The 13,616-nt window shown below is 47.2% G+C and overlaps 1 protein-coding gene across 1 annotated transcript in view; it reads left to right on the top strand.

The window, feature by feature from the left end:
• Positions 1-13,616, top strand: part of IKZF3 (IKAROS family zinc finger 3) — a 75,475-nt gene that overhangs the window by 40,071 nt on the left and 21,788 nt on the right. The window contains exons 4-6 of the mRNA XM_048517651.1: positions 2,383-2,628; positions 5,849-6,016; positions 10,389-10,505. Coding sequence (XP_048373608.1) covers positions 2,383-2,628; positions 5,849-6,016; positions 10,389-10,505 — 531 coding nt within the window. The remainder of the gene's footprint in view (positions 1-2,382; positions 2,629-5,848; positions 6,017-10,388; positions 10,506-13,616) is intronic.

Below are 13,616 nucleotides of genomic sequence, written 5' to 3'. Positions count from 1 at the left end.
GATTGGACTTGCCTAATTCTCTTAGTAACATCCATCCTGTCTTCCATTCCAGTTTACTCAAAGAGGCTCCCGTTTCCGATGCCTGGCACGACCCGCCGGAGAGACCCCCACCGACAATTATTGATGACCACAAGCGTTACGAACTTGGTGCCATCCCTGGACTCGCTCTAATCGCAAACGCTTACAATATTTGGTCTCGTGGGTGGGGTATTCCTCTGGGTATAATCAATGGGTCTATTCCGAAAATATTGACGCCCCCGCCCTCATTTCTGCTTTCCATCGCGCCTTTCCGCACAAACCCGGGGGGGGGGGAAGTCTTTTTTAAGGGAGGCAGAGTGTAAAGGATTCAGTGGTGTTGATGAGCGGGTCGGCTGCTTGGCCTTGACTACATTCCACAGCCCGGGTGACGGGCCAGCTCCTACGGCGGAGACCTTATCTCTGCGAGGGAGATGAGACCTCCGTTCCCATGGGAAGCCGGGTGGGGGATGGGGTGGATAGAGTTATAACCTGTGCTTCTGGCGGGAAATGCCATTCCTGCCACTGCGTGTACGTGAGCTTTCTAAGATGTCTTAATAAACGGTCTTTTACACCCAAAAAGCCTTTTATTTCTGCTTCTATGGAATTCCTTACAGGGTGGTATATAAAATTAATTAACAACAACAACAACAATAGTAATAAATGTGACCAAAGTATGATAGGGAACATAAGAACATAAGAGCCTGCTGGATCAGACCAAAGTCCATCTAGTCCAGCACTCTGCTACTCGCGGTGGCCCACCCGATTCCCTTGGGAGCTCACATGCAGGATGTGAAAGCAATGGCCTTCAGCTGCTGCTCCTGAGCACCTGGTCTGTTAAGGCATTTGCAACCTCAGATCAAGGAGGATCAAGATTGGTAGCCGTAGATCGACTTCTCCTCCATAAGTCTGTCCAAGCCCCTTTTAAAGCTATCCAGGTGAGTGGCCATCACCACCTCCTGTGGCAACATATTCCAAATACCAATTGCTTATTGCGTGAAGAAATGTTTCCTTTTATTAGTCCTAATCCCCCCCCCCCACCCAGCATTCTCAATGTATGCCTCCTGGGAGAGCTCAGGGGTAGGGTTGCCATATGAGAGATTTGGGGTGGAGCCTGGGAAGGACAGAAACCTCACTGGGGTGCAATGACTTAGAGACCGCCTCTAAAGGAGCAGTTTTCTCCGGGAGACCTCATCTCTGTAGTCTGCAGGTGAGCTATAATCCCAGGTGATTCCCCTCCTGAAGGTTGGTATCCCTTATGTCAAATACAGAAGCGTAGCTCCAAGGGGATGGGGGTGCATGATGCACCGGCGCATGCCCCTGTGTGGGTGTAGCAAGGGTGTTCCGGGGGCATGGCAGGGGTGTTCCAGGGCAGGGTGGGGGCGTTCCGGGGCGGGATGGGGCAGAGGACGCACCAGTGCACCGGGCGCTTTCCCCCCTTGCTACGCCTCTGGTCAAATATCAAATATTCTGCAAATCATCAGACACCCAGGGACTCCCAGCTTATGCAGAGGATATTATCAAAATCTGCAGGAGAAAATTGTAAGGATTTTTACGGAGTCAGTGGATAGGTAAAATCTCCCAAATGTTACATGGATGCTTTCTGTCTATCCAACAAGCAAAAAAAATGTAATTGGTTTTTGAGTCATCATTCACATTGCTGACTCATATGCAAAATGAGATTTGCTGATTACCTCTTGATCTTTGCCTGTGATGTTTGACCCAAGCCATGTTTCCCTGTATTTTGTATCTGTCTTAGTCACAGTTTGTTCAAAACTCTCTCAGCCCTACCTACCTCTCATGGTGCCTGTTGTGGGAACAGGAAGGGAAAAGAAGTGTGTAAGCCCCTTACAGGAGAGAAAGGGGGAGTATACGCTGGCGTACCATGGGTGGCAGAGGGTTGGCAATCAAGTACATAAATCCCTCACTATGGTGACTGGGGAAGGGGCCCAAGGCCACCCATCTGGAATGTAGGAGTGGGGACACAAATGCAGTTCATCAGATAAGACTCCACTGCTCATGTGGAGGAGTGGGAATTAAACCTGGTTCTCCAGACTAGAGTCTGCCTGCTCTTAACCACTACACCATGCTGGCTCACGGAAGCTTCTCTTGCATTTTTGATACCTCCCCCCCCCCCCGAATCTGGTGCTCTAGGCAATCAGCTAGGTTTGCCTAGTGGTTGGGGCAGGCCTGAAAAAGAAATGCCAATAAATCTGAGCAAATAATGTTAGAATGGTTTTAAACACCATTTCCAAGGGAGAAATAGTGTGGGTGTCTCCTTCCTTCTGCCTCATGACTTTTGCCCGCCCTATTTCTTTGCTTTGCTTTTCTGTGACATGTCTTCTTTCTTCCTGCCCTCATCTGCAGTCAAGGGCGAATATGCTGAAAAGGAAGTTTGCAGTTTGAATCCAGAGCCGATGGAAACCCGAGAAGATTCTGGGATCCTTTATAACTGCCAGCAAGATTATGGAGAATATGAAAACATCAAGCTAGAGAGACATTCCGGGCCGTACGACCTCGTCAGGCCAGCTGGCGGAAAGATGACTTGTGACATCTGTGGACTGGCCTGCGTCAGCATCAACGTTCTGATGGTTCACAAACGAAGTCACACTGGTAATTGTTTTTAGGCCTTTCCCAGGCAAGAGTGAAGTCAAAAGCATTTGATCAGAAGCCAGAACCATAGCGAGGGAGAACTGCGCCTGCCCTGAGCCCCTGCCATGCTCCCATCCATCCCTGCCATGCCCCGGAACGCCCCGGAACACCCCCACCCCCACCCTGGCGCGAGTCCAGTGTAAGACACACACCCCGCCCCCTGGGTTCTATGCCACTGTCAGAAGCAGTGGTGTACCGGTCATAAAATGGCACCTGGGGGTATGACCACCTCCCCGTGTCACCTACTGTCCTGTTCCCTGCACCCCACTTATGGGAGCCAGTAGGGAGGCTGGGAGGAGGGCAGGGCTCAACGGCAGGTGGCCACAAAGAGCATTGTTGGTTACCATTTGTCAGTAAGGTTCCCAGACCCCCAGTGGGGGCAGAAGATCCCTGCTTTGGGGCCCCTTCCCCAGTCACCATTCAGCTGACTAGTGAGGAATTTATAAGCAGTGAACTGAGGCCTAGGCAACGTTATCTGGCAACGTGGCAATATCATTTCTGGCACACACTAGAAGTGACATCATCATATTGTCGGTGGTTGATTCCCCACTGAGCATTAGATGAGTGCTTGTCACACAAAATGTCCAGATTTCCAGCAGAACTCCCCACTACACCAACACCGAACACGCTTTGATCCCATTTCTGCCCTCCCCCCGGCACGTGTTATTTTAGAACCTGCAAGAAAGTAGACCTTTTCAAAAAACGCGTGGGCAATCTGGAGTGGTGGGGAAGTTTAAGGTGGGGTGAATCCGGATTCATTTTTCCCGCTGCTGGTAGTGACGTGGAGCCTCCCATCCAATGAGAACGCAGTGGGCTGTGTGCGATGTGCGCACAGCCTTTTTTTTTTTGCGGACTGGAGATCCACGTGGATATGAAGCAACATGGGGCCGGTTTTAACTGATTGACTGAGTAGAAGGCAATACAAAGCAATGCTACACGTATCCACGTGGATCCGACTACATGGAGGTGCGCAGAAACGGCTTTGCTTTAATTGCCTGTTTCTTCATCTCCACGTAGAGTTGTTCTGCGCATGCTCGCACAGACATGGATCTGCAAGGTTAAAAATATTTTAAAAATTCCCACCTCAACACAACGCAGCAGCCAATCAGGGTAGCCCCTGAGCGGATCGCGTGTTCAATCTGCCTCAGTGGGGAATCCTTCATTGCTTCTGCGTTTCTGGGAACAAAGATCGTTTGTGGGGCAAAAGCTGCAGTGGGGACACTGAAACCATGCTCAAAAGGTCTCGGTTTTTCCCCAAGCGGTTAGTATCTACATTCATTTTTCCAGTGGGGAATTGACCGGTGTCTACAGGGATGCGCTGGTGTTTGGGCAAAACTCTGGTTAACAAAAGCTTCTACCATAGAGTTTTTGCCTAAACGTCAGACTGTTCCCACAGTGTCAGTGACATGGTGCTCACTGTATGTCACTGTATTGCCAACAACAGTTTGCTGCTGGTGCATCACTCCACCCATTCCCCACCGTCCTCTGGCGGCAACCCTACTTGTCAGACACATTCCTACAAAATTGCTAAGAGCAATGATAGGCAAGTCAAACATGATGGATGGGTGGCGTATTCACAGAACAGCTACAGTATCACATTCTCAAACTTCCCTCCTAAAGTTGGGTCTGGAATATTATCTAGGGCTGAAGCAGTCCACATGATCTGATCTGGCCTATCATCATTAAGATGCTTCCGGGCTGGCCTGACAGGAAGCCTGGTCTCAGCTTGATTGGCAATTCTGGTATCAAATCACATTCTGCTATTTGGGTGGAGACTCATGCCAGGCAAATCAGGTTTGTGCCCACCAGAGTAAAATTACATTCTGTCTGTATCAGGATCCTGCAGTTCCAATACAATTTTTCAGTTAAAAACCAGACATTCTGGGCTGGGTATCACTGTAGTCCAATAATCCCCCCCCCCCCCAACTGCATGCTGGGGCATACTGGAACTCCTGGGGGAAAAAACATGACGTGTATGTTACAAGGAATATAGTAAATCCAGCTCTCTATGATCTTCAAGTAACTCCTTGCTGGGAACCCCACCTGCTGCATCTCTGTATGACTCACTGCTCTTGTTTGGATCCTTCCAATCAGTCTCCACTAGTGTGCTTTCTGCACATGGACAGATATGTATAGTTTCCCACTGTTGCTTCTTCTTCGTACAATTGGTAAAAATATCCTATACAGGTAAAAGGGTAAAGTTTCCCGTTTTGAGGTCTCATTGTTTTCCTTTTCCTCAGCCAGAGCTGGGTACTGCCACACAGATTGACAGGACGATCCTGTATTAAGTTATTCTAATTTAAGCATATTGATTTCAGTTGATTTAGACTGGGCTAACTCCACATACAATAGCAATGCCAATTTACTAGCCGAATACCCTTTAGGGCAGAATTGGGTGTGGGGTGGGATATGCCAGAGTGGTGAAGTAGTTGCAGTCTCAGACTAGGATCCAGGAAATCTAGGTTCAAATCCCCAACTCTGCTACAAGACATAGAAACATAGAGCGAGAGGGGGCCTCGAGGGTCATCTAGGCCAACCCCCTGCATAATGCAGGAAATTCACAACTACCTCACTCCCCGGTGACCATCGGCTCTATAACCAGAGGAAGGCAAAAAACACACAACTCTCCAGGATCCCTGGCCAATCTGGCCTGAGGAAAATTCCTTCTTGACCCCAGAGTGGTGATCGGCATCACCCTGTGCATGTCAGAAAGGGCCACAAGCACCCAGCACTGACTCATCCCATCCTGACCCCCTTCTCATGATCTGCCTGAGCTCACAGGAATCAGCATTGCTGTCAGATGGCCATCCAGCCTCTGCTTAAAAACCTCCAAAGACGGAGAGCCCACCACCTCCTGGGGAAGCCCGTTCCACTGAGGAACCGCTCTGAGTGTTAGGGAGTTTTTTTCTAATGCTTAGCCAAAAACTCCTCTGATTTAATTTCAATCCGCTGGTTCGGGTTCATCATTCTGGGGCAACAGAAAACAACTCCGCTCCATAGACCTTGGGTTATTCACTCTGTTATGTCCTAGCCTGCCTCACAGGGTTGTTGGAGTTGAAATGGGGCAAGGAGAACGGTAGGAGAAAGGGCAGGCCAAAAGGTATGTGAGAGGAAGGCATTCATGGCTGTCCCACTAACCATTAAATGCTTCCTTCTCTCTCTTGCTGCTGTCATTTTTAAGGTGAACGGCCCTTCCAGTGCAACCAGTGTGGCGCCTCTTTTACCCAAAAGGGTAATCTCCTCCGCCATGTTAAGCTTCACACTGGGGAGAAGCCATTCAAATGCCATCTGTGCAGTTATGCCTGCCAACGGAGAGATGCCCTCACTGGTCACTTGAGGACACATTCTGGTAAGTGGCTTCAACAACGCATCCGTTCCCTGTAGGCTGTGTGGATCCACTTCCCTGTGCAAATCCACTTCCGCCACCCCTTTTTGTATGTTCTGTATTCCAGAACCTTCAAAGGGTTCATGCATAAGCACCCAGGTATTTGCTACTGAAGATTCACGGGGCAGTCCTATGCAGAGTTACTGAAGGGCAACAGATATATTTCTACATGATCCTGTTAGCAGAGTTAGCAGAATGTAGCTTTGTGCGCCACTTTACGATAGGAACAGTTATCTAGCTAAAGACCAGCCTTTTAACCTCAGAAATCATCAAACATAAGAGAGCTTTACTTAAACTGAGAGAGAAACAGACTATATATACATACAAAGTATCACTTATTTGCAGATGCATTCACAGTTTGTTTGGTTACAATTGCAATCATAGTCTACAATATTAAACATTTCAGTCAGAGCCTTTTGGTTAAAATAGAATGCATAACATCTTTCCTCAGCAAGAGTCAGGGAGCAACTGTTTTCAACAGTCACCTTTAGAATGTTCGTAGAGATCTCCCAGAATTCCCTGCTGCTGCATGCAAGCAAGGCTGTAAATTCCAACAGTTACTGCAGTTGAAGCCCATTGATTTCAGTGGCACTAGACTGGAGTAACTCTGCACAGGACTGCGCTGTAAGGAGATCAGTATACAGGGCTGGCTTGAGACATACTGGGGCCCAAAGCTATGTCATGTTTCAGGCGCTCTACAACATTAGGCCCCCTCACTGAAGTCTTAAGCCATGTGTCCCCAATGTGTTACTCATGGGCACCTTTTCTGCTGCCCACACGGGTTTTTAGGAAGTGAGTGAGGTTAGGTAGGGCTTTTGCCCAGTAAAACGTCTGATGGACTATTGGAGATTTGATTGGCTGTGCAGATGTTTTAAAATGTTGCTTTGGCAACAGCTGCTACCCCAACACAACGATCTGCACTGTGTGGCTGAAGTTAAGCAGTGGCTGGCCCCACCTCCTGTGGCAGCCATTTTGTGGCCGCCATTTTGTTGCTGCACCTGCCATGCCGTGTCAGAATTCCAAATGTGCTCACAGGCTCGAAAAGGTTGGCGACCCCTGTCTTAAACTATATTTAGCTTGTGCATAGATTTAGCTCTGTCCAAGTGATTGATGCTGATGTGTTCAACTTGCATGGAACCCTTTGAGGCTGCCAAAGAGAATAGGAAGAAGAGATTTGGATTTATATCCCCCCTTTCTCTCCTGCAGGAGACTCAAAGGAGCTTACAATCTCCCTGCCCTTCCCCCCCCCACACAACAAACACCCTGTAAGGTAGGTGGGGCTGAGAGAGCTCTGAGAAACTGTGACTAGCCCAAGGTCACCCAGCTGGCATGTGTGGGAGCGTACAGGATAATCTGAATTCCCCAGATAAGCCTCCACAGCTCAGGTGGCAGAGCGGGGAATCAAACCCGGTTCCTCCAGATTAGATACACAAGCTCTTAACCTCCTACGCCACTGCTGCTCCATTTTCTTTGGTCAAAGCAACACAGAGAATCAAGAGAACTGGTTGTTCTTCATCGTTCCGGATAATCTATACTGTATTATGCTTGTGGAGATAAATCCTCTGATGGCAACTGGCTGAACTGCTGAGTTCAAATGCATTGTTGGTGAATTATTTTGATTAACAATAGAGCTGTCAGTGAACTTACCAGGGAGCACAGTGGTTAGCGTGTTTGCAGTCCAGCTTCTGTGACTGAAGTGAAAGTTGTCAGTCTGGCTGGGAATAAAACTTGACACATGCTGCAGGGACAGCCGTAGATTTGCTGTGCCCATCAAGGACTGGAAAGAGATCCCAGGAAGTAAACAAGTTGAAAGAAGAATGAGATGCAACATGGAGTTCTGTTAACATTTTAAAAGGCTCCCCCCCCCCCTTTTCTAAATGCTAAAGCAGGAGCTTCGTTCCTCAGAGGCTCTGGAACCCATTTTCTGTCTTGCTGTTTTCCCACAGAAAACTGCTACTTCAAGTTGCTTTGACCCCCACTGAGGAAAATAATATTTTCCCCCTAATGGAGTACAAACAACTTGTGACGGCAGCATTTTCAAATAGGATGCAGCTGAGGAGGACAGGGTTTAAGGATCCCTCTTCCCCACCCTGTTCTCCCCCAGAAAAAGAAGATTCATCCACTGCATTTGGAAAAGGCTGGAAAAGGGAGAAAGAACCATTCTTTGCCCCATAAAGAAAGGAATCTAGAAAGAAGGTAGCCATTGGAAGCATGCAGAGAACACATTGGACTATGAAAGAAGAGTCTGAGGGAACGGTCAGAGTTAGGAAGTGTAAGGAATAGGTGAGAGAAGACAGGAAACAGATAGGCCCTACCTACATGATAGATTGTTTCTGGGATTGACATAAAATAGCCTTTGGGGAAATCTGCATGTCCTGATGGGCTGCATACTAAGAACATAAGAACAAGCCTGCTGGATCAGACCAGAGTCCATCTAGTCCAGCACTCTGCTACTTGCAGTGGCCCACCAGGTGCCATTGGGAGCTCACATGCAGGATGTGAAAGCAATGGCCTTCTGCTGCTGCTGCTGCTTCTGAGCACCTGGTCTGCTAAGGCCTTTGCAATCTCGGATCAAGGAGGATCAAGATTGGTAGCCATAGATCAACTTCTCCTCCATAAATCTGTCCAAGCCCTTTTTGAAGCTATCCAGGTTAGTGGCCATCACCACCTCCTGTGGCAGCATATTCCAAACACCAATCACACGTTGCGTGAAGAAGTGTTTCCTTTTATTAGTCCTAATTCTTCCCCCCAGCATTTTCAATGGATGCCCTCTGGTTCTAGTATTGTGAGAAAGAGAGAGAAAATTTTCTCTGTTAACATTTTCTACCCCATGCATAATTTTATAGACTTCAATCATATCCCCCCTCAGACGTCTCCTCTCCAAACTAGAGTCCCAAATGCTGCAGCCTCTCCTCATAAGGAAGGTGCTATACCTCTACTGATGGATAGAGGTGCCAAGGCTGGGTTAGGAAATACCTGGAGTTTTGGGGTGCAGCCTGGGGGGACAGGGTTTAGGGAGGGGAGGAACCCCAGCATGGTGCAATGTCATAGAGTCTACTCCAAAGCAGCCATTTTCTCCAGGGGAACTGGTCTTGGTCATCCCCTGTAATAGTGAGGAATCTCCAGGTACCACCTGGAAGTTGACAACCCTAGTCAATGGGTTAAACAGACTTTTTCCCAACAGGGACTTCTGGTCAGAAAAACAGAGCAGAGAGGAGACTTAAGCCCCAACTGTGCCCCAACTGGACCCCAAATGCTAGAGAGTAGTTTCTCCACAAAAGGAAGTTTTGAGGAACAGTTATCAAAACAATTGATGGAAAATGGGGGGGGGGGGGGGGTTACTACTTTGAAGAGAGATATTTGTGTCTCATACCAGCAGTCGGTAATGGTTTTATGTCACTTGCAGTGAAAAAAAAGGTTAAGGTCATGTGGAAAGGTCTTGTGTTAAGGTGGAAGGAAGTGGTGAGAGGGTGGATATGCAGAACACAAATGTTGGGTTGGATCCAGACTAAATTTTCCATCTGCTGAATGGAACTTTCTCGCCCTTCCCACCCCTAACTACAGCCCACTGATCTCCATGAGATGGAACTTCTGGGGGTAAGGGACACGGAGGAATGACGTTATAAGGGTCTGCAATAGAAAGGGGGGATTAAGGTAAATTGCCAAATTTAGTCAAAATCCAACCTATTGTATGGGAAAAAAATGGCAGCTTGAGTTTACCATATGTGCATCAGATCTTGACAAGGAAGAATTATCAGGAGTTATCGTTCTTGGTGATGATGCCATTTCTTTTTCTGCCTCAGTTTTCTCCATCTGTGAAATGGGGATAGGAAGGGGAATAATTCCTCATTGTTACCATCAAATATTTAGACTCATTAGACAACTGAGCAACATATTGAGGTACTTTGATGGACAGGTCTCAGAATTAACATGGTTAAGATGCTAGTGGCTTAGTGGTTAAGAGCAGGTGCACTTTAATCTGGAGAACTGGGTTTGATTCCCTGCTCTGCCATTTGAGCTGTGTAGGCTTATCTTGGGAACTAGATTAGCCTGTGCACTCCAACAGATGCCAGCTGTTAGGCTAGTCACAGCTCTATGCTAAAAGATCAAAACTACAAAGGGTGGGAGAAATTTAAAACTTATCTTAAAAAGGTGGGGGAGCTCAACAAAGAGTGGCTGCTCGGCATTCCCACTGGAACCATCACAGGGAGGGGGGTATAAATCCAAACTACTGCTCCTCCTCCTCCTCTTCTTCTTCTTCCTCTTCTTCATTTTGATGCCAGGATATGAAATTATAAGGAATAAAATGGTTCCTTTGTCTATTTATTTTTTCTAGTGGAGAAACCATTCAAGTGTGAATTCTGTGGACGGAGTTATAAGCAAAGAAGCTCACTGGAAGAACATAAAGAGAGATGCCGAACCTATTTGCAGAACACCAGTCTCGAGGAACCTAGTAAGAACCTCAAATATAATGAATGTTAACTGGGTCCTTAAAATTCAGAATTGAACTGAAATGCTAACAGAAAGCGTATGGGATGGAGGAATTGTCTCCCTGAAGAAGGGAGGTTTGAGGACCCCTTTTGGTGACTTCTGGGGGAATCAAAGAATCATAGGAATGTTGGGTGCATTTTATGCAGGAGTTATGGAAGCCATTGGCTTCGAGCCAGCAAAGTTCAAAGTTCAAATTACATTTAATGGCATTCATTCAATTTTACATACATAAAATTAAAGGACACATACTAACATTTGAAACAATACAATTCAGTGCATACAAGTTTCAGTTGATTCTCTGACTTAAAATTTCAGCAAGAAAAGTTACTGCGGACATGGTGAAGTGAGGGTCTTGATCCCTCAGCAAAAATTGAGTTGGCATGGGGTTACTGAGACTGTTCTTCCCATAATAATAATAATAATAATAATAATAATAATAATAATAATAATAATACCTTCCCCGGAGATCTGGAGGCAGGGGCTTACTGCAAGTACAGCAAACAGTAGAAGAGGAGAAGCATGCACTGGCCGATTATGTGAAGGAAAGTCAAGAACAGGCATTGATTGAAGTGAAGAACAGACATTTGCTGCAAACCCAGAAAACCAAACAAGAATACAGAAAAAATGTGGCACAACAAATCACTGCATGGCCAATTTCTGGAGAAAATCAAAGACAAGGTGGACAACGAAAAGACCTGGCTGTGGTTAACAACTGGTACTCTGAAAAAGGAAACTGAATCCCTGATTTTAGCCGCCCAAGAGCAAGCCATTAGAACAAATTCGATCAAGGCCAAAATCGAAAAATCCTCAGATGATGCAAAATGCAGATTGTGCAAAGAAGCTGATGAAACTGTAGATCATGTCCTCAGCTGCTGCAAAAAGATTGCCCCGACTGAGTACAAACAGAGACACAACTCAGTGGCCAAGGTGCTCCACTGGAATTTATGCAAGAATTACAACATAAGAACAGCTAAGAACTGGTGGGAACATTGTCCAGAGAAAGTAATGGAAAATGAGAAGGTCAAGATCCTGTGGGACTTTTGAATCCAAATGGACAAAGTGTTGAATACACCAAACATCACCGTGATCGAGGACAAGAAAGTGAGCATCATCGGCAGAGCAGTCCCCGGTGACAGCAGGGTCATTGAAAAAGAACATGAGAAGTCACTAGATGCCGTGATTTGAAAATCGAGCTTCAGCGTCTCTGGCACAAACAAGCTGAGGTCGTTCCAGTGGTAATCGGCACGCTGGGCGCCATCCCAATAACACTAGGGCAGCACTTGAAACATCTTCGAATTGACAAAATTAACATCTGTCAAATTCAGAAGGCAGCCCTACTGGGATCCGCATGAATACTACGCCGATACATTACAACTTCCTAGGCCTCTGGGTGAGGCTCAAATTGTAATGAAGGTCAACCAGCTAAAGATCTGGCAGCTGTGAAATCTACAATAATAATAAATATTCATTAAATAAAGAAGGGGTTTACGGAAATGATTGAATACAGAACATTCCAAAATTATATGGGAAACTGTGTTGAGGTGTTAGATCCGCAAGGGCAAAGTTACTCATGGGGGGAGAAGGGGATGCTTGCGAATTTTCCTGATAAAACACTGGAGGGGAAGACATTGGAGGGGAACACATAGGAGCAGCAGTGGCGTAGTGGTTAAGAGCAGGGTCACTCTAATCTGGAGGAACCGGGTTTGATTCCCCGATCTGCCACTTGAGCTGTGGAGGCTTATCTGGAGAATTCAGATTAGCCTGTGCACTCCAACACATGCCAGCTGGATGACCTTGGGCTAGTCACAGTTCTTCTGAGCTCTCCCAGCCCCATCTACCTCATGGGGTATTTGTTGTGAAGGGTGAAGGGAGAGGAGTTTGTAAGCCACTTTGAGTCTCCTTACAGGAGAGAAAGGGGGGATATAAATCCAACTCTTCTTCTTCCTCTTCCTCTTCTTCTTGTGATAAAATATTGGAGGGGAAGACATGGCTTTGGGCCAACAATTATGCAGCATGGTGCCATTCTCAGAGGGCACATTCAAGGACATGAGTGTCATACTCTAATATAGAGGTATCAATTTAAATTTCCTCAGGTAGTAAGATAGGATATTGCATTGGAAAGCATAATGTCTGCCTTGAGGTTGTCAAGGGCCCATAAAACAACAGTCCAGTGGCACCCTAAGGCATTGGTTCCTAATATGGCGCCATTGGACACTATGGCACAAGTTAATACCTTTCCGGGCACACGCCAAGCATTTTTTTAATGGACAGGGCCAGGGGAGGCAGTTGCCTAGGAAGGCTTCTGACCGATCTGTGGAGATTTAATTGGCAGGTCACATTTTCAACAAAAATAATTTTTTGTGAGAGCAGCTGCCCCCATAGCGTAAGGATCTTCACTGTGTGACTGGAGGTAAGCTGTGGCAGACATTTTGTGGGCAGCTCCACCTTCTGTAAGCAGCCATGCCCTGAGAGGAGGGGTCAGAAGGCAGCTTTCAGGTTAAGACAAAGAAGATGAAGAAAAGAAGAGTTTGGATTTATATCCCGCCTTTCCTGTAAGGGGACTCAAAGGGGCTGATAATCTTCTTTCCCTTCTCCCCCCTCTCCCCACAACAAACACCCTGTGAGGGGGGTGGGGCTGAAGGAGCTCCATAGAGTTGTGACCCAGGTCACCCAGCTGCAGTGACAAAGGGAGGGGGAACTGTGCCTGCAGCATGAGCTGCCCACGTGCCCCTCCCACCCCACCTCAAAATGCCCTGGCCCCGACATGCCCTGGCCCCACCCCCGACACATGACGGCAATGGCGGCACCTGGGACAAGCCGCCCCAGATGTGCCCATTGCCGCTACACATCTGCCCAGCTGGCATGTGTTGGGGTGCACAAGCTAATCTGATTCACCAGATAAACTTTCACAGGTTAAGTGGCAGGGCGGGGAATAAAACCTGGTTCCCTAGATTAGAGTGTACCTGCTCTTAACCATTACGCCAGTGGTGGCGAACCTATGGCACTCCAGATGTTCATGAACTACAATTCCCATCAGCCCCTGCCAGCATGGCTAATTGGCCATGCTGGCAGG

Source organism: Sphaerodactylus townsendi, linkage group LG15 (genome assembly GCF_021028975.2).
Source record: "Sphaerodactylus townsendi isolate TG3544 linkage group LG15, MPM_Stown_v2.3, whole genome shotgun sequence".
Taxonomy (NCBI): Eukaryota; Metazoa; Chordata; class Lepidosauria; order Squamata; family Sphaerodactylidae; genus Sphaerodactylus; species Sphaerodactylus townsendi.
Note: the sequence above shows the minus strand (reverse complement) of the source record. Positions and strands in the feature narration are given on the sequence as shown.